The following is a 21,809-nucleotide window of genomic DNA, read 5'->3' on the forward strand; positions in this document are numbered from 1 at the left end:
AAACATTAAATCAAATAGACAGTCCAAACTAAAATAATATCATAGACACCAAAATTAACAAAACAAAGCAGAGGCCATTGAACAAATCATAAACATCAACCCCAGGCCTGGGACCAAAGCCAGGTTTTCAAAGTTTTCTGGAACCTTAGGAGAGAGGGCGCTGTCTTTATCTCTTATTCTTACTCTGTTCCAACAGAATAGCCCCAAAAAGAGTTTGTCCAGCATCTTCTTGCATTTGTTAACATCAAAGCTGATGAATGATCTTGCAAGTATCTGCAAACATCTGGTGAGTAGATACAATGTGAGGTTTTTTCCCCCTCCCAGAGATGTATGTGCAGTGCAACTTTTATTGTCCTGAACATGCTATTCCTTATCTTTTGTACAGTTAATCGGGGGTGAAGAATTGATTCTAATCAATGTGGTGTATGCACATTGTGATTCCCTTGTTTTCCTTAAACAAATGGAAAATACTTTTACTTTCCCTGCCCTTTTCCACATCTTTCTCTTTACTCTTACATCATTCTATCTGCACACCTCTTGTAAAGATGGTAGGGAGCAAAGGTACGTCATTGTTACAATTCATCTCTTTCACTTACATGGACATAATGTGAGCAGGGAAAGACTTTAAAGTTCATTCTACTCAAGAGAGAGCACTACTTAAGGCAGAAGGTTAAATGTTGTGGACACCTTGAATGGCAACATCCAGTGTCTCTATTTCTGTTAGGAATTGTACAACTGCATTTCCTCTACTGCCACTTCATTGCTTCTCAGAAACAAAATTAACATCTCTGGCAAGTGGTTGATTAACAAACTGCAGTTACAATCTCACCTATGACTATTTTCTCAATTACAGTAACTATACTTCTGCTACCAACCGTCAAGTAATTGGTTACAAAGTATGCAGCGTATAAGAATAATTTAAATCCTTATAAATAGCTTATTCTAGTTTTATAGAAAACAAAATGAAAAATTCCACTAATTTTCATACAATTATTGAGCTGTAGTCATATTAGTTTCATGTTGGCTTTAGGTATTAAGATATAGTAGAAAGTAGTAGTAGATTTGGTCCTATGTAAATTTCCCAACCAAGCAAAATCAGTGTGAAAAACTGTGTTGTTTTACTTAAATTACAAGATTAATTACTGCATTCTAAGATGACTTTCTTAGCAAACATCCCTGTTTTATGGAAACCTTATTGTAAAAAGGAGTCAACCAAGATTCGAACTTTAATGAACACATGGAAGTGAAGCTTCTAAACCGAAACAAGATTTTAGCAAAAAGATAGATGTTGTCAAGCTTTTATCTAGGGCTATTTGGAGGGGAGGGGTAAATGGATGTTAACTTAAGTTCATAAAAATCACAGTTATATAAATTTATCATATATTTATTATAGTGTATTGCTCTTATTATAAGAGAGATAGTAAATAAATACCTTCTGTTAGATGTTTTTTACTGGAAAGTCAAGTGAAGCTGGAGAAGTGGATTTAATGGAAGATTTTCCTGAAGAAAGTAGAATGGAAGAAGGAAATCAAACAATCTTTGATCTGTTTGATGATGAGTGTAATGAAGTTGCTGAAGTGAATGAAGTTGGAGACTTGCACACCTTGACAGGTATATTCAGTCTATTTGATGTATATTTTTGTGGCAATTGAATGTTTTTAGAAAAAAATAGTATTTGGGGGATAAAGAAGTATAATTCAAGTACTTGAAGCAGACTTCCTCAAAAAGTACATCAGAAAATACTGTGATTTGTATGAGAAGTTATAAAATAAAGACTTTTGTGATGCCATGTAGCATTCACAAGACAGTTTCTTCTTGGACAGGGAATATACATCCCTGTGTCTCAAGTAGGGTCTTTTTAAGAAGAGAGACTTATTTTAGCACATTACAAAAGAAGGATCCTCACAACCCTTACCTTTCCAGATAGGAAACAATTGCCTTTGAAAAAGTAGTTCTCCAGCAGGAGGGAGACAAGCAAGAAGCTCTATCCTGGGGTGGGGGTAAGGGGAAAGAATTCAAACTGTTGTCCAACTTCTGATTAAATTTGGAATTTGCAGGAAGAAGGATTTTCTTGATAACAGATTGGCACAGAAGTAACTTCTTTTCCAAGAGCCATCTATTCTCTTAAGTCTCATTTATTGTACAGGTAGTCCTTGCTTACCGACTGCCTTGTGCAGTGACCATTTGAAGTTATGACGGTGCTAAAAAATAACTTTGCAACCAATCCTTGCATTTATGACCATTGCAGTGTCCCGCAATCACGTGATCACCATTCGCGTGCTTTGCAACCAGCACACATTTACGAGCATCGCAGTGTCCCTCAGTCACGCAATCACCATTCACATACTTTACTACCGGTGCACATTTTCACTTGTGACAAGCAGAGTTAATACTGTACAATATGGAAGGTGGAAGTAAAATTGCAAGTCACCATCTTGTGATTTTTCACTAGTGACCCCATTGCTTCGCTTATCGACTGAAGGGGAAGTAAAGTCGTAAGCCCAGTTGCAGTCATGAGATTTTCTGCTTAGCGACTATGTTGCTTAGTGACCGAGTTACTGGTCCTAACTATGGTCACTAAGGGATGATTATGTGTACTAGTGATTATTGTCTCTATCCAAACTCAGTTTTGTATTTTTTGCAAACTGGCAGTTCTTTACACAGCTGCTTCTAAACAGTAGCAGATCAGCATAATTTTGAAATCTGTTCAGAGTCTTATCTTGTATTTTTTTCTATTGGAGGTTCTGTAAGATGTTTTCTGTGATATGAGCAAGCCTGTGTTTTAATTTTCTCCATTAGTGATTCTTCTGTAACTATTTAAAGTGGAAAAAAAAGTGTAACTATTTAAAATGAAAAAAATTCTCTCCTTTCCTTTTTTTCTCCTTGCCAGAAAGGCACACCGGATATGGAATTCCTATAACTTTCATACATTGGGATTATAGGATAGGGCACCAATAAAGGTTTCCTGTAGTGGCATTGAGAACTACCAAGCTGCAGGAGGTGGAATTAGGGTGTCTAGACACACAGGATTGTTGAATGACTTTGCACCTATCATCTCATGGTTTAGTTGTGTTGTTTTGGAGAAACTTAAAAAAATTACTGTGTGACAGTTTTTGAAAAGGCTGAGATGGTGAGGAGTTAGTTCAGTTATTTATTTTTTATTTTTAACTATTTTAACTAAGTTAAAAAATTAACTATTTCAAAGCAGGGCAATGCTGCCTATCTAAATAAACATGGTATTTATAAACAAACACTGATAAACACTAATTCTCTGGCTCTTTGGAATCCTTGGGGTTCTCTGAGCTTGGCTATTTTCTTGCAAACGTTTCGTTACCCAGCTAGGTAACATCTTTAGTGCTAAAATGGAATGGGGTTTGCTCTCTGTTTATATACAGTGGCATGCCCTGCCAGTGTTGGTGGGGGTGTGGGTTTTATTTTTTTCCTCTGGTAGTTCCTTGATTAGGGTATCATTTACTGCTTGATTGTATGTCTGGTGATAATCTTGGTGTTAGTCTCTGCTTATCTGGGTGATGATTGCTGGTGAGGAGATGTTCTGGTCTTTTGTTTTCCTTTCTATTGTCTCTTTTGAATAGTGTGTAGATGCTGTTTATGTGCCTGTTGATGGCTGCCTTGTCTGAATACCAAGCTTCCAAGAATTCCCTCGCATTTTTGGATTTAGCTTGGTCTAAGATGCTGACAGTTTCCCAGCTGAAACTATGGTTCAGTCTGTCCATGTGTTGTGAGATTAAGGAGTTTTCATCATGTCTTCTGACTGCTAGTTGGTGTTCATGGATACACTCTGCAACCCTTCTGCCTGTCTGTCCTACATAGTGTTTGTTACAGTCTTTACACTGTATGTTTTAGATGAGTCCTGTTTTTTCTTCTTGGGCTACTGGGTCTTTTGGTTTGCTTAAGATGTTTTGGAGGGCTTTAGTTGGTTTGTGTGCTACGACGATGCCATGTGGTTGTGATAGTCTGTTGGTAGTTTCTGAGACGTTTCCCAATACCCTAATCAAGGAACTACCAGAGGGAAAAATAGAACAAAACAAAACCCACACCCCCACCCACACTGGCAGGGCATGACACAGTATATAAAGAGAGAGCAAACCCATTCCATTTTAGCACTGAAGATGTTACCTAGCTGGGTAATGAAGCATTTGCAAGAAAACAACCAAGCTCAGAGAACCACAATTCAGCCCTGAGCTACACATATTCTCTTCTATTGGTCTCTGGCTCTTTCAAACTTCTACATGCTGGTCATTCAACATGTGCTTTCTCCCCATGCCAATGTTATGTTAGTACATTTTTTGTAGTAGCTGTTATAACTTTACTTCAGATTCATTTTATTTTATATGTGGTAGCCAGTATGCTGATTGGTAGGAGGAGAGCAGGGAGGAGGTGTGCATTCTAGTTAAATGAAGTTGGTTATGGCTTCCTGACAGATAATTAATTGTAAGTTTTGAGAGCTGTGTTTTCATAGCTTCTATACATTCATCACATCACACAGGTGCCAAAAGTCCATTATCAGAAGAACATCTGACTAAACAGGATTTGCTCCTTCTTGATATTTTGAAGTTCTTGTGTATAGCTATCAGAGCAACCACAGTGCAAATGGTTCCCTTTAGATGTTCCGAAATTTGGAGGAAACTCTTAATGCTAATAGATGGAAATTCATTTGATTTTATTAAACCTCTACATTTACATGTGGTAAGTACAGTGATGAAATATTATTCTGCTTAGCTCTCTGTTTTTAAATGCTGTTGGAGTATAACTTATTATTTATTTTATTTCTATGCCAGCTTTTCTTTCAGAGAAATTCAGAGTGACAAGAAAACAATAACAGAGACTTAAAGCCATCACAATAAAATCATCAGGGGACTCTCTTGTAAATATCTGGATTGTTAGCTGTTTAGGATTTTATAGATTAATTTCAGCAGCTTAAATTGGGCCTGATAGCTCACAGGTATTAAGGGCAGCAGTTTCAGATCTGGTGTTATGTGGTCCTGTTTCTCTTGAAAATCAAGCAGCTATGTTCCACTCTGGATGCAGCTTGTTTAGAAGTACCCATGTAGAGTGCATTGCAGTTACCCAGTCAAGAAGATATTAGGATATGGATCACTGTGCAGAGCTGTCTGTCTGTCTGTCTGTCTGTCTGTCTGTCTGTCTGTCTGTCTGTCTGTCTGTCTATCTATCTATCTATCTATCTATCTATCTATCTATCTATCTATCTATCTAAAATCAGTTAAAAATACAATATAGAAGAGTCCTGAATAAATAAAAATAAATGTAATCCAAGAGTTGATATTAATTGGCAAGTAGCTCAGGGAGTGTCATCAGAGCGCCAGCCACCCCCAGGGTTGATTAAGAATCTTGTTGCCCCACACAAGCTGGCAGAGCCAGATCTTTAACCCATTCCAGAAAGCCAGGAGAGGAGAATAGGGGCCCACTGCACCTCTGGGGGTAGAATATTCCAAAGGGCAGGAGCAACGACAGAGAAGGCTGTCCTCCTGGGCCCCACCAGCTGACATTCCCTCGCTGATGGGATCCGCAACATGCCCTCTCTGCCTGACAGGGTGGGATGGATGGATGTGATGGGGGTGAGACAGTCCCTTAGATAAACTGGACCCATGCCATGTAGGGCTTTAAAGGTGATAACCAACACCTTGAATTGGACCCGGAAGCAAACTTGCACCCGATGCAGCTCCCGCAGCAGAGGTGTTACATGTGCCATTCTTGGGGCACCCAAGATTGTCTGCGCAGCTGCATTTTGAACCAGCTGTAGCTTCCAGATACTCTTCAACAGTAGCCCCATGTAGAGCACATTGCAGTAGTCTAATCGAGAGATGACCAGGGTGCAAGTGACTGACCAGAGAGCCTCCTGATCCAGGAAAGGGTGTAACTGGTGCACCACACAAAGTTGGGCAAGGGCCCTCCTGCCCATGACTGCCACCTGCTCCTCGAGCAGAAGTCGTGAGTCCAGGAGGACTCCCAGATTATGCACCGGGTCTGTCCGGGGCAGTGCAACCCCATCCAGAACCAAAGATGGTAGATCCTCAGATACAGAGGGGCCTCGAATCCACAGCCACTCCATCTTATCGGGGTTCAGCTGAAGCCTGTTGCACCCCATCCAGACCCTCACAGCCTCCAGGCACCGCAAAAGGGTGGTCAACGGCATCACTCAGGTCACCCAGGATGGAGATGTATAACTGGGTATCATCGGCATATTGATATATGTACCTTTATACTACCGAAGCTGAGCATAGGTTTATTTTTTAAAAAATAAATGTTGGCAAATGGAGAATTCTTTTTGGTACATAAAGCCCTTAATCATACTTTCTTGAATACTAATATACTACTGTAATATATAAAACAATTACATCTTGAATATATATGTGTTTGAATTTGTTACATTCATACATTTGAACAAAAACATTGGACTATTCTGATATTATGTCTTCAATTGTGGTTTGTACTAGTACTTAGTCTTGTTGAAGGAACTTCCCAGAGGAGAAAACCCCTTGCCAGAAGATTATGTTGTCTCATTACTCAAGCTTCTACCGTAAGAAAATAATCTTGCTTAATAAAATTAAGTTGCTATTTATATTTTGAGATACAAATGTTTAGTTGTTTCTTATAGGGAGATATGTTCCTTTTATCGCCGGGATCAAGAAGTTTGCTCAGCAATACTACGTAATCTTCTTCCAATGATCAATATTTTGGGAACCTTCAATATAAATTCTGAAGATTTAAGAGAAGCCCGGTGTCAAGTCTTAACTGTTGTTGGAGCATTTTGGTACGTTAAGTGTAATTTCAACTGCAAATTATTAGAAGATCTTCCCGAAGGCCCACTATGAAATGTTTCCTAAACAATTCACAATTCGACCATGTTAGGCAAGTTCTACTTGGTCTCCAACTCCCTTTTTTGGGGGAAGATGTTAGAGGTGGTAAGGTGACAGTTACAGAGCATCCTAGATGAATCTAGAGCCTTTCAGACTGAGTTTAGATCTAGGTGTGGGGTGGAAATGGCATTGGTCACTCTAGTAGATAATCTGTTTTGAGATCTGGTTGGACAGAGTGTGACCTTTCTTATCCTGGTGGACTTCTCAGCAGTGTTTAATACCATCAACCATAGTAACATTCTTGATCACCCATAAGGATTGGGAGGCACTATTCTGTAGGATTCCACTCCTGCCTATATGGTTAGTTCCAGTCTCTGGCATTGGGTGATAAATAGTTGTTCCCTTGGCCACTCCTCTGTAGGGTGCCACAAGGCTTGGCTCTCTCCCCATGTTTTTTTGTTGTTGTTCAGTCATTAAGCTGTGTCGGACTCTTCGTGACCCCATGAACCATATTGCGCCAGGCCTTCCTGTCCTTCACTGCCTCCCTGAGTTTGCTCAGTTTCATGCTCATTGCTTCAGTGATGCTATCTAACCATCTCATCCTCTGCTGTTCCCTTCTCCTTTTGCCTTCCATCTTTCCCAGCATCAGGGTCTTTTCCAAAGAGTCCTCTGTTCGCATTAGGTGGCCAAAGTATCTGAGCTTGAGCTTCAGTATCAATCCTTGCAATGAGCAGTCAGGGTTGATTTCCTTTAGGATTGACTGATTTGGACTCCTAAGAGTCTTCTCCAGCACCACAGTTCAAAGGCATCAATTCTTCGGTGCTCAGCCTTCCTTATGGTCCAGCTCTCACAGCCATACATTGCTACTGGAAAAACCATAGCTTTGATTATGTGGATCTTTGTCGGCAAGGTGATGTCTCTGCTTTTTAATATGCTGTCTAGGTTTGCCATAGCTTTCCTCCCAAGGAGCAAGCATCTTTTAATTTCAGGGCTGCAGTTTCCATCTGTGGTGATCTTGGAGCCCAAAGAAATGAAGTCTGTTACTGCTTCCATTTCTACCCCTTCTATTTGCCAGGAATTGATGGGTCCAGATGCCATGATCTTAGTTTTTTTAATGTTGAGTTTCAAGCCAGCTTTTGCATTCTCCTCTTTTACCCTCATCAAGAGGCTCTTTAGTTCTTCTTCACTTTCTGCCATTAGGGTGATATTGTCTGCATATCTGAGGTTGTTGATATTTCTCTCCGCAATCTTAATTCCGGCTTGTGATTCTTCCAGCCCTGCATTTCTCATGATGTATTTTGCATATAAGTTAAATAAGCAGGATGACAGTATATAGCCTTGTCGTACTCCTTTCCCTATTTTAAACCAATTGGTTGTTCCATGACCGGTTCTAACTGTTGCTTCTTGGCCCGCATACAGATTTCTCAGGAGAGAGGTAAGGTGGTCTGGTACCCCCATCCCTTTAAGAATTTGCCGCAGTTTGTTGTGATCCACACAATTGAAGGCTTTTGCATAGTCAATGAAGCAGAAGTAGATGTTTTTCTGGAACTCTCGTGCTTTCTCCGTGATCTAGCGAATGTTGGCAATTTGGTCTCTAGTTCCTCTGCCTCTTCGAAACCCAGCTTGTACATCCGGTAGTTCTCGATTCACGTACTGCTGAAGCCTAGCTTGTAGGATTTTGACCAGCTAGGATTTTACTAGCATGTGAAATGAGTGCAATTGTGCGGTAGTTTGAGCATTCTTTGGCATTGCCCTTCTTTGGAATTGGAACGTAAACTGACCTTTTCCAATCCTATTTAACATCAATATGAGACTGCTGGGAGAAGTCATCAATCAATTTGGTGTGAATTATAAATATAAATATGATGAACTAGTTTTATATCTTTACCCTGGTCTGAGTTAGAGATGCCATGGAAATCTCCACTCAGTGTCTAGAGGCTTTGAGGGACTGGGCAGGACAAAAGAAGCTTAAATTGAATCCTAGGAAGATGGAAGCACTGTTCATTCAAAAGCCATTTGTCTCCCTGGTTGCTTTTGCATTAGCTCTGGACAGTCACACTCTTAAAAGAGCAGGTCTGAGACTTGGCAGTTCTCCTAGATCATGGCTCTATTATTGATTGATTAGCAAACAGTTAGTGGCCAGAGGAGCCTTTGCTGGTGTTCCACTTCCTCTCCTCAGTACTGTAGAAATGAAAATCTGCCAGCTAAAAATCTGACCCCATCTCCCCATTCAGCAACTGGCTGGATCTTCGAAGTGGCACAAGACCCATCATTTAATCCCCATCCCTGATTAACATGGTTCTCCCAACTTTATGTAGTCTTTTTAAAGTGGTATTTAATCTATTAGTAGATAATCTTTAGAAGCATCATCCTTGTCACTCCTGTCTTTGGTTACATGTATCTCTTTTGTTATTACATTTTGAAGCATGTTTAGTAACAGTAAAATAAGGGAAGAAATAAGTGTTAACTTTGTTGTCTTGAGGTATTCTTTCATTGGCTTTCTTTTTTTATTAGCTTGATAGCATGAATGTCAAAGTTGTTTTTTTTCTTTTTTCTTTTTAATTACCAGATAGTTTTTATTAATCCATTTTGAAATAAACATAAAATAACGTAAAATAAAAATGAACAATTTACCATACACAAAAAAAAAAGAAAAAAAATTGTGACAGAAACATTATTTATATTATACAATAGTAATATAATTATGTAAATACAATATGCTTAATTAAAATTAAGCATAAAATATGCTTAAATATAATTAAATATAAGCATACTGATTTCAATCAAATTTAGCCCTAAATGTGTATATCCAGGCTTCAGTATTTAAAGACTGTGAAACCAATTCAGTTAAGTGTGTCTTAACAGTATGAGTCTTAGCTTGAGTTTCTGTAAGAAATTCCCACTAATTTTACTGGCAATTGTTCTGAAATAGATGTTTGTAGGGTTTGCAGCTTAAGTTTATTCATTTAATCAGTTTTTATACTGTTGCACTCACAGGACTTGATTGTTCTGAAGACACGAAAGTAATTTATTTAGTGCAATTCAAGCTATAAATGGTGGAGGTAATAACCTTTTAATAAAACTTAACAAAATGTAACTGAACAAATGGTGCTTGGCTATACCAATTATTAACACAGTTTACTTTAACTTTTCTGAAATTTAAAAACTAACAAAGTTCCTGTGGAGCATTTAATGAAAAGCTTATATATTTCAAAAATACTAAGAACAAATTATAGTCAGACTTTTTAAAAAACTGGATTATATTTTATTATTAAATGCTTTCTGTTTCAGGCACTTAGCAAATGAAGGGAAATGTTCAGTTCCAGTAAGAATAGCTTTACTGAATTGTATGACAGCCTTCCTTCATGTAAGTAAAAATCCAGAAGCATTTAAGAACTACTACTACTTATTTGAGGTTTCTAAATCCATAAAAACATAATGAGGACATTTCCTTTTTTTCCAGGCTGACCCTCATTCAGAATGGGCTGTGCTTACAGTTAAATGTGAAAATCTACCTGTGAGAGATGCTTTTCCTCAATTCCTTGCAGATAACAACTTTCAAGTTTGTATGATTGCAGCTAAGTCAGCAATCAGGTATACATGTTCACAGTTTTAGAGATATGATTTATATATCTAGGTTATTAAAATTACTCATATCGCTAGCTTATTAAAATTATTTAGCAGTTCATCTTCTTTCAGAAAAATATGACATGAAAATAAACAACCAAGGCACCCATTTAAGCAATTCTTCTTTCAAACGTTTCATGTTTTGAAGATTTAGGGTAGGTCTAGATACCCAGCACTTTGTGTTAACACCTGTTTCTGTTGCTTAGGAGACAGAAAAAAGAATACTTTGTTCTAGTAAATAACAGTATGAGAAATTTATGGTGGATCTTTCTTCAGGAAGATGACAGTTGGATTTTGAAAGTGCTGTAATAGTTTGTTATGTCTATTTCTCTTTCGATTTGTGTCCATGCCTTTTTAGTTAAACTCTTACTCTACAAGAAATTCAAGCCGATAAATTTTTCACCTGTATTCATAATGCTGAGTTTATCTTTTTAGACAAAGGTATGTGCTGCTTAGTTAAAAAAATGTTTCAGAGAAAAAAAACCCCATAAGAACAAAATAGAAATACCACAAATCTACCCTATTTTAGAAAACGAATATAGACATTAATTCTAAATTCCTTTTCTCTCTATTTAATGATAAGTTTGTTCCAAGATGTGAAACTGAGAGATGCTACTGGTTTATTGAAAGGTCTTCCTTTGAAGTTCCAGCAAAGAGCTTTTGAGAACTTGTACATCAAAGTTCAAGAAGGAGCAAAGAAATTGGTAAGAATTATCACCAAGCATGCATGAAGATTTCAAGTGTAAACATTTCCCTCATTTGTTGATCCAAGAGTATCTGTTTGAAAAGAGTTTGTGTGAGAACTCTATGGCTCTTCCATCTGGTTTTCCATCTGATACTTTGTTGGTTTTCTCTGCTTGTTCTCTGGTTTTGTGCTACTGCTCCCTACCCCATGCTCCCTTTCCCTTACTTCACAGCTGCACTTCTGTTCCCACTTCTTGCTGTGTTTTTCCTACCAGCTTACCACCTTTCTTCTCTCTTCTACCCACCTGTCTCCTATCCCACTTTTTCCAGCCACACATACCTTCCCACACAGACATACATGTTTTCTCTCAACACTTTCCCAGAGAACCCCTGGCTTGCCATTCTCTTTCCTTTTCTTAGAAAGTCTCTTGAGAGAACAACTCTCTCAGAACATTGGTAGGGAATTCAGTTTTAAAGGACAGAGAGCTAGATGCCTTGCTGATGAGAGGAGGAGGTGTATGGGAATAAAAGGGCACCTGTGCCATGTCAGATTCTACAACACTTAAACAATTTAAAAATCTTTTGAACAGTTAGTAAATTTAGACTGATTATTTTATGTTTAGCAAAATTTTATCTGTCCCAGTAGATCCCTTTGATCATTTCTTATACCTGTGTCAGAATGCTGTTTTAATAAAAATATAATTTAAAGCTACTATGTGTGTAACTAAAAAAAGTTCTCTTTCACTTTGTGCTTTGTCAGTTGAAAGCACATGATACAAGGAACCAAGAAAGCCATCCTGATGAAGAGCATAACAGAAAAACAGTCCTACTCATGTTAATAACTATGATTTTGCACAGCAGTCCTGTGTGTGAGAAACAAGCATTGTTTGCTATTTTCCAATGTACGAACAAGAATGGATTAGATCCTCAGCTTGTAAGGAAGGTATGTGTGTTGGGGAATCACTGAATTAAAGAAGATAAATTCAAGTGCCTGCAGTAAATATTGTTCTACAGATTCCAAATAAGTGAAAGTAGGAATATCGGTTTTTATAAGGAGGGATATAAGCATAAGTTATATTCTTCTCCTGCCGAGGATAGTCAGGGATTACATGGCCCTAATTGGCCTGGTGTAGCAAAATTCCTTCCTGGGGTTTTCATATTTTTTGTTAAGTATAAAATTTCAGTTTCTTATTTCCAGTATTTCCCCTTAAAACATTTCTGTTATTGTTTCAGCTCTCTGTTACCTTCGGTTTGTTCAAATATTCTGTTCTAAATCCTTTTAATATTGTTTTGCCCTTTTATTAATCCTCACCCCCATCCCTATTGTTTTTCTTTTTCTGCTCGTGATTCCAGTAGGGAATATAAACACACATAGCTGCTCGCAATGGCCACATAATCAGAAGTAAGGCATCACCATTACTGGAGCTCTGACTGCTTTTTTCTTCAGCACATGGATCCATGCTGCACCAGATTAAACAGAGCCTCTTCCAGAATCTGTACATGTTGGCAGTTGCTGCCTTCGGGAATTAGGCAATGCAGCAGTTCAAGGGCCTTACAAAAATAAGAACATTTTATACTAGCTGAAACTGATTGATGAGTGGCTTGGAGGTGGATAGGTTATGCTTCTGTCTTTACAGTAAGGGTCCAGTGTATCATTAACACTGGGGGGAGGGGTTATCTTTCTTGCAGCCAAAGTTTATGCCCCTAAGAGCGACTGTGATGCCATGATCTCAATGGAGGGTGCTATATTTTGGGCTTGTTATGCGTTTGGGGCAGGATTTGAGGGGGCTTAAGGGACAATATGGATGTCTTCAGCTTCAGCTTGGTTTAGAATCTATCTTAAATTATTTCCTTTAAACTGGAAAACTGCAAGCCTCTTAAAGGGGCAAAATGTAAAAATTAAGACAATCAGTTTGGTCCTGCTCATCTTTGGGGGTGTGCTTTGGAGGTTATGCATGCTAGCAAGGTTATGCTCAAAATCCTACAAGCTAGGCTTCAGCAATACATGAACCGAGAACTACCGGATGTACAAGCTGGGTTTCGAAGAGGCAGAGGAACTAGAGATCAAATCGCCAACATTCGCTGGATCATGGAGAAAGGACGAGAGTTCCAGAAAAATATCTACTTCTGCTTCATTGACTATGCAAAAGCCTTTGATTGTGTCGATCACAACAAACTGTGGCAAATTCTTAAAGAGATGGGAGTACCAGACCACCTTACCTGTCTCCTGAGAAATCTGTATGCGGGACAAGAAGCAACAGTTAGAACCAGTCATGGAACAACCAATTGGTTCAAAATAGGGAAAGGTGTACGACAAGGCTGTATACTATCACCCTACTTATTTAACCTATATGCAGAGTACATCATGAGAAATGCCAGGCTGGAAGAATCACAAGCCGGAATTAAGATTGCAGGGAGAATCATCAACAACCTCAGATATGCGGACGATACCACCCTAATGGCAGAAAGTGAAGAAGAACTAAAGAGCCTCTTGATGAGGGTGAAAGAGGAGAGTGCAAAAGCTGGCTTGAAACTCAACATTAAAAAAACTAAGATCATGGCATCTGGACCCATCAATTCCTGGCAAATAGAAGGGGTAGAAATGGAAGCAGTAACAGACTTCATTTATTTGGGCTCCAAGATCACTGCAGACAGAGACTGCAGCCATGAAATTAAAAGACGCTTGCTCCTTGGGAGGAAAGCTATGGCAAGCCTAGATAGCATATTAAAAAGCAGAGACGTCACCTTGCCAACAAAGATCCGCATAGTCAAAGCTATGGTTTTTCCAGTAGCAATGTATGGCTGTGAGAGCTGGACCATAAAGAAGGCTGAGCGCCGAAGAATTGATGCCTTTGAACTGTGGTGCTGGAGAAGACTCTTGAGAGTCCCCTGGACTGCTAGGAGGTCAAACCAGTCAATCTTAAAGGAAATCAACCCTGATTGCTCATTGGAAGGATCGATAATGAAGCTCAAGCTCAGAATACTTTGGTCACCTAATGCGAAGAGAGATCTCTTTGGAGAAGACCCTGATGCTGGGAAAGATTGAAGGCAAAAGGAGAAGAGGACGGCAGAGGATGAGATGGTTAGATAGCATCACTGAAGCAATGAGCATGAAACTGAGCAAACTCAGGGAGGCAGTGAAGGACCGGAAGGCCTGGCGCAATATGGTTCATGGGGTCACGAAGAGTCGGACACGACTTAACGACTAAACAACAACAACAATGATTTTATACAGGAGTGCTCTGTGTGTGTGCATACATGTGTGTTTGGGTGTGGGTATGAGCCTGGGGAGGGAGGGAGGGATAGCCAGCCCACCCTGGTGATGGAATTATTGAATTAACCCAGAATGTTAATTCTCTGTTCATTGAACTGAGTGGGAACACAAATACATTGAGAGACATCAATGAGAAACTTTAAGCATCTGAACCTTACCTTATAGACATCATAATGCTATGCTATTAATGATATTATCTTCAACTATTGACAATCTTATTTATTTTTCAAATGCAGGTATTAGAAAATATCTCTGACTCTTTTGGATATGAAAATATGGAAGATTTAATGAACACCTATTTAGATTATCTTGTTCTTGAGTGGTTGAACTGTGGTTACAGCCTGTCAGTTTTTCCTTATGTTTTGCTGAATTGCCCTACTTTGGAAGATTTTTACAGGTATGCTTCTAAATTATACTTTTTTCTATGTAGATTGATTGCTGCAGCTTTTATTAACTGATGTGTTATATTCTGAAGTAGGCCTAAACTCTACTATATTTTAACATAATGAAAGATGTATTATTTAATTTTGGAATTGATTTTATGCATTTTAAACAAGGTTGAGCATCCTTTTCCAGGTTGAAGGCCACAGTTGGTCTTTGAGTGGCATACTGCAAATAGCACTTGTGAAAGTAGATGACAGGACCTAGTCAAGGTTTATCTTCATTTCATTTCATTAACTTATTTCACTAATTAAAATTAAGTATAGTTAATATAATTACTCTCTAATTCTTTAATAATTTACTTCTTTACTAATGTTTTAAATAAGTTCTTGATGCAGTGAAGTGATCAGTGTCTAATTTGAACTGGCTACTGGAATAATATTTTGAGAATTAAATAGTTGCATGTCAACAGGGCTTTTATTTTTCAAATGTAATTTCATTATAATTCAAGGAGATTTTTTAAATTGCAGATCCTGTTACAAAGTCTTGATTCCACAACTAATAATTAGAGATCAGTTTGAAGAGGTAAAAGCCATCGCCAGCCACATTGAAACAGAAGAACGTCAACTTCTGGCACAATGCTTCCCCAAAATCCTTGTCAACATTCTTCCTTATTTTGCCTACCAAAACCATGAAGATAATGAATTCACCCAAAAGAGCAATACGGCTTCTAAAGTCTATGACATGCTGAAAGATGAAAATTGCTTAGGAAAGCAGGTATCTTTTTTTTTAAAGTTTTGTTTTTATAACTTGTAGTCTTAAATGAGAAGAATTTGAATGCTAAGAGATCCTAGGTTAAAAAACATCAATTTCTAAATATTATTTCAATTTTTGGGTAGAAGTGAGTAATTTCCACATCAGAAATATCACTGAAATTCATACCATATGTGTTTAAAGCCGAACATTATTTTGTTAATGTCAGGTTTTTTTGTTTCTATAGTTTTGGTTATTTCCGTAATTCTTCTGATCAGAATATTCTACATTTTTTCCATTTTGCATACAAAGTATGTTCAGTACTATGCCCTGCCCTCTGGAGTTTGTGTTCTTTCTGCTACCTCAGAATTACCTTTCCTTAAGTCATGGTAGCACTGATTTAAGATCTTAAGCTACAGGGGCTCCGTATCAATCTATTTTTGGAAATTTTCTTCAGGTCTTAGACTGAAACAGAGAGAAATGTGGAATTAGCGGCATATACACAGCTCTTTCAAACTAGGTGCTGCCAGGAATTCACTCCAGTCATATTAAAATAAATGTTTTGTGTAATTCAGCATCTTTTTGAATGGGTTCAGAGGAGTCATGACTCAGAGAAGTGGTAACTGTTTCCTCTTCAACTGGATTTTAAGAATACAAATTGCTAATTATAGCTGGTTTGCAGGCTATTCTCCTACCCAATGGTCAAAGTGCAATTTATTTGGTCTGGAAGTATAGCTATGCAATTTTACAGTGCTTACAGAGACCACAGATGTCAGACTTGATGGCTGGAGTATCCAGTGTAAAGGTCAAGTGGCTCAGGCTGTATAGAATTCTTCTGTAAGGCCACTTGAATATGAAGCTGTATCTAGAAGGAATGGGTTAACATCTTGTTGTCTCATATTGGCCAAGATGCTAGGGTTCTCTGGATATAGGCTATAGGTCTATAGACTTCTCAGGCTTCATACTTAAGGCAGATTTACTATTTTATGGTACTTTCATACACCTCAAATTGGAAAATATTTACTGTTTTCTTTTCAGTTGTGGGTCAAAAGTAGGAAGACTAAATGATTTCCTACCCAGACTCTAGGTTAAAAAACAGCGTAATAATACAGGTATCGTCATACTTAGATTTACTGTCCTTGCTGATCCAAAAACAGGATCTTTATTTCCTAGAGGCAAATGTTAATTTTGTGGTTCATCTGGTGAGCATCTATCCTCTTTATCAGAGCAATCAAGTTTGCCTCACTTTTGAATGTGTTTTGCAATCCAGTCCTTCACCAAAGAACATTTGAACTTCTGAAAGAAACTTATTTTTATTTATATATCAAGATAATAAGCAGAAAGGCTGCTTTCTCAATTGATTGATTGATTATGTGCCATCAAGTCGGTATTAATTCTTAGGGATCACATAAATAGATTTTCTCCATGACGATCTGATCCTAAACTGGTCTTTCAGGTCTTCCAATGGTGCACCCATTGCCACTATAACTGAGTCCATCCATCTTGCTGCTGGTTGCCCTCTTCTTCTCTTTCCTTCCACCTTTCCCAGCATTAGAGCCTTCTCTAGAGAGCTAGGTCTTCGTAAAATGTGTCTGAAGTAGGATAATTTGAGCATGGTCATCTGGGTTGATTTGTTTCATGATCCATTTGTTTGTTTTCTGGGCTGTCCACAGTATTCTCGGAAGTCTTCTGTAACACCAAAGTTCAATAGCATCAATATTGTTCCTATCCTGCTTCTTCAGAGTTCACACTTTTGTTTCCGTAGAGTGTCGCGCTGATCTTTGTAGGTACAGACATATCATGGCACCTGAATATCTTTTCCAAGGTTTTCATGGCTACTGTACCAAATGCTAGTCCGTAGTGTATTTCTTGACTGCTTGTTCTTTTACTGTTGATGGTTGATACTAAGAAGCAGAAGCTGTCTACCACTTCAATATCTTCATTATTCTAAGGCCGGTTGTTGTACCTGTTGTCATTACTTTGGTTATCTTTATATTTAATTTTAGTCCCATTTTTTATTATGTTCCTTGACTTTTATTAGTAAACCATGCAGATCCTTTGCATTTTTTTGCTATTAGTGTCATCAGCAGGTTATTGATGTTTATTCTTTTGATTTCCATGAGGCTAGGCTTGTTCTTCAGTTCACTTTTTTCATTCCCAAAATTAGTATCAGTTTAGAGTAAAACTGGAGTTCATCTTGTTGATTTCTCCCCAGTCTAAGCAGCCAGAGGTGTAGCTCTCCAGTCTATTTTGTACATTCAAATAAATTTAAAGAAAGCCTCCTATCCACAGATATACATAGCTTCCAGCAGACATCCACTTGGAATTATCTCATCATTATCCTTGGTAATTGCTGTCTCAGAAAATGTCAAGAACTGTGCTGCCTGGCTTCTTAAGCTTTTATTAATGTTTCAATTTGTTTTTCATTTAGCTGGTGGTAGGCAATACTTCATAAAGTCCTGGAATTCTGTTTTCACATATTACTTTGCTATTTAGTGCAGGCTCCATTTTGATATTTCCCAGTACTTGCGTAACAAAGAATGACAAATAGACAAGATAGCTTGTTTCTCTTGGAATTGGGTTGGGCTTTTTTTTTTCTTTTAAATACATTTGTAGTGGAGTAATTCCTTAACCTTGACACCAAGCATCTCTTTTTCAATTTTGTTTCAGGGATTTTTTTTTTCTGAATAGTTTATACCTCAGTCAAAGTGATTTTCAAAGAACCTCTTCTGCTTGGTGTGAACATATGTTATGCTTGTATCACAATATGGCAAACAAAGAGAAAACCAAATTATTTGCATATTTTATTAAATATAGCACCAGAAGACTGATAAGTCAGGCAGTGTCCACATTAATCATCTTTTGTCTTTTAAGGCTACTCAACCTGTGTTTTATTTTTACAGCTGATAGATAGTTTATTTCATGGCAGCTTATCAGAGATTGTGGTAGAGGTGTTGATGACCCTACATGAGCCAGTCAATATCAAACCAGAAGAGAATTCTGACTTAATTAACTTTACAGGGTATGGTTTTCCTTTCTCTGTTGTGTTACGTATTTTAAATTTGCGTGAAGTTTTCTTTATTTGTAAACTGATCGTCCATGAGGATTGCATGTCGAGCAAAGGCAAAATACAGGTAGTCCTCACTTAACAACCATTTGTTCAGTAACCATTTGAAGTTACAACAGTGCTGAATGAATGGTACTTTTGCCCGGTCCTTGATGTTATGGCTGTTGCAGTGCCTCCACAGTCATGTGATCAAAAGACACTTGGCAGCCCACCCACATTTACAACTGCAGCAAGTGCTTCAATTCCACCCACCTGCCTATCTCTCCCCCTCCCCCCCACGTCTGCCCTTACCTCCCCTGCCTCCCTGCATTCTGCCCTGCACCCCTGCCTTCCTGCACCCTGCTGCCCTGTGCTCTGCCACCCTCAGCTGACCTTTGCCGTCTTCTTCCTTCCGCTGCTGACAAGGTGTGCCTGGCCTGGCCCTTTGTGAGGCAGCTGCCAGCCACGCCAGGCCTTCCCAAGGCTTTGTGAATTCCCGTCCCAATTAGGGCCATTAAGCGAGGACTACCTGTAAAAAGGAATGGCAGTTTGAAGTTTGAAGGTCTGCTGAGAACTGTTTCCTGTCATGTTTAAGATCGCTTGGGAAAGGAATGCATTAAGAAACTGGAGAAATCTGTTTTGTAAAATATTACTGTAATAGTAGGTCACAACTTTTCTCACTGTACATTTTAACATATATACGTAAGTATAATGCTTTTTTTCTTAATCATACTTCACTGCATTTCAAATTTATGTCTTCTCTGATTCTTCAGTTGGTGGAATCTCTATTTAGGAATATCTTTCATTGTGACTGTTAGTTAAATATAGACCTAATTGATAACCAGGCATATTTTAAAGCAGCTGTTTACCTGTATTTACAGTCATAAATACATAATAATTTGAAAATAATGCTTTGAGGGCAAAATAGTTTCATTTGATTATTGATCAATTTATAAGCTGCCTCAGTAATGTACAATACATTAAAAAGCAAAGAAAACAGTAAAAATTATATAAATACAACATCAGAAAAGAAAAGAAAACTATAAATCCCACGGGTCTCAAACTACTAAAACAGAGTCACCCGTTGGGGGAGATGGGTGGCATACAAGTTTAATAATAAATAATAATAAATAAATAAAAATAAAACCTAAATCTACTAAAGAATGAAACACTACTAAAACAGTTTAGGCACCCCTAGTCAAATTGCATTGTTAAATTGACAAACTCTCTACATGTTACAGAGTTAAATGCAACTTATTTCACCAAATTTGAATGCATACTTACTATTTAAATGCAATTGGTTACAGATTGAAAATAAGAGAACAATTCATATGGCAGGTACAAAAGTTTGAATGTCCTTTCAGTCTGTATTTTGCAACACCTGCTTTGGCAGAAATAACAGTTTCCAAGCTAAGACTATTACTGTTCTTGCTTTTTTTTTTTTTTCTTGCAGAACTCCTCTAGCTCAGAAATGTTCTTAGGTCTGATTGCATACATGTTAACAGATTTCCAATAATATGTCTGGGGACTGTGAATGCCATTCTAAAACCTTTATCCTTTTTTCCTGTAAGTACTATGTTTTGGATTACTGAAATATTCAGTATTCCGGAAAATCTGTGGGGAGGCCTCAAATATGCAATACATGCAGTGTAGAAGTTGTGTCTGGTGAAAGCCCTGGCTGGGACACCCTTTGCCCAGCTCTGGCTCATATACCAGTTACAACCCTATTTGGAATGGAAGAATCTTGCAATGGTAACTCACAGTCCCATCACCACTGATTTGAATATTGCAATGTATGCCAAATGTGGTTGCCTTTAAAGACCACCTGGAGACTGCAGTTGTGCAAAATACAGTGGCCTACTTCCTGTTATTAGAGATCACAAGAATATTATACCTGTGCTCCAGGCTCTTCATTGGTTGCCAGTGAGTTTACTGATGCAATTTAACATGTTGGGTTTGACCTATAAAGCCATATGTAGCTTGACACTAAGGCGTCTCCAGAATCTCCTCCTGCAATTCAAATCAGTCCATCTGATGCAAAGATTTCAAGAAAAAATGCTTTTGAATCCCCGCTATTGTGAGATCAGGGGACCAAGGCCAGAAAAAATATTTCTCAGTCTTCTGGTTTTATGGAACAGCTTCGTACTTGAAACTAGAAGAGCCTCAACCTTATTAATCTTCTAGAAACAAGTCAAAATGAACCACAGGGCTTTTCCACAGGGCTTTTTAATTTATATTGAACTGCAGGTCCAAATTAGTTGAACTGTAGTACTGTAAAGAAAATCCTATTCATAAATAAAAAATGTATGCTGAGGTAATTATTCTAATATAGATTGATCTGTTTTCTCCTATGAAGTGTATCATTCCCATGAAATTCTGTTTACTGTCTTTTAGACTATATTTTCTTAACCAAGGTTTTTAAAGGTTTGTGATCTTTTCAACTCTTTCAGAGATCTGGATCCTGCTCCAAATCCTCCTTATTTTCCATCATGTGTCATCCAAGCTACACTGGGTTACATTAATAGTTGTTATAAAACTAAGTCCAAAAGTATTATAGCAATCCTTTCCAAGAACCCTGTAAGTAACTGATGTTCAGTTTTGTGATATTGTCACAGTATTTCTATATAGCTGCTGTTGCATTTTAAATCAGTGCAACTGTATGCATATTTATGTTAATGCTGCACATCCCTCTGAGCATGGAACTCATTATAAATATACAAGATGACCAGAAAAAGGATACTAATTTCTACAAAATCAGGTTAAGCTGTTGTGTAACCTTTTAAATCTAATAATAAGTCATCACACTACTAATAAAATAATAATAAAGCATTTACTGTTACTTAAGTTCCAGAGTTCCTGCATTCAAGCTTTCATATATAATCATTAAGCTGAGTGTTGAGCAAATTAAAATTAAAGAAAATAATGAATTCTAGTACATTCTTTGTGTGTTGCATGTTTGGACAAGCAGAATTAATACTGCTGTGGTTTGGTTTGATGTCCAAATTAAGTCAATAGGTATAATTATTTAATGATACAAGCAATAGCTCAGATATGTTGGCCTTGTTGTGATTTCAATAATTCTGGAAAGATAAGAGATGCTTGATGCATATTCATATGAATATTGATCAAATTAGACACATTCATTTAAGAATGGATTATTTTTTCATTTATAAATCTGCTTGATAATACTTGATTTTTGAGGAAT

The 21,809-nt window shown here is 37.8% G+C and overlaps 1 protein-coding gene across 2 annotated transcripts in view; it reads left to right on the forward strand.

The window, feature by feature from the left end:
* ATM (ATM serine/threonine kinase) overlaps positions 1 to 21,809 on the forward strand; it is an 85,349-nt gene that overhangs the window by 20,909 nt on the left and 42,631 nt on the right. For both annotated transcript variants that reach the window (XM_088140639.1, XM_088140640.1), the window contains exons 16-28: positions 197 to 286; positions 1,443 to 1,611; positions 4,508 to 4,707; positions 6,477 to 6,559; positions 6,638 to 6,793; positions 10,131 to 10,206; positions 10,303 to 10,433; positions 11,050 to 11,170; positions 11,911 to 12,093; positions 14,661 to 14,821; positions 15,336 to 15,582; positions 18,462 to 18,580; positions 21,055 to 21,181. In XM_088140639.1, the coding sequence (XP_087996765.1) occupies positions 197 to 286; positions 1,443 to 1,611; positions 4,508 to 4,707; positions 6,477 to 6,559; positions 6,638 to 6,793; positions 10,131 to 10,206; positions 10,303 to 10,433; positions 11,050 to 11,170; positions 11,911 to 12,093; positions 14,661 to 14,821; positions 15,336 to 15,582; positions 18,462 to 18,580; positions 21,055 to 21,181 (1,863 nt within the window). The remainder of the gene's footprint in view (positions 1 to 196; positions 287 to 1,442; positions 1,612 to 4,507; positions 4,708 to 6,476; positions 6,560 to 6,637; positions 6,794 to 10,130; positions 10,207 to 10,302; positions 10,434 to 11,049; positions 11,171 to 11,910; positions 12,094 to 14,660; positions 14,822 to 15,335; positions 15,583 to 18,461; positions 18,581 to 21,054; positions 21,182 to 21,809) is intronic.

This window comes from Python bivittatus, unplaced genomic scaffold (assembly GCF_059951505.1).
Source record: "Python bivittatus isolate LINGU-HERP-01145 unplaced genomic scaffold, Pbiv_v1 ctg000340_np1212, whole genome shotgun sequence".
NCBI lineage: Eukaryota > Metazoa > Chordata > Lepidosauria > Squamata > Pythonidae > Python > Python bivittatus.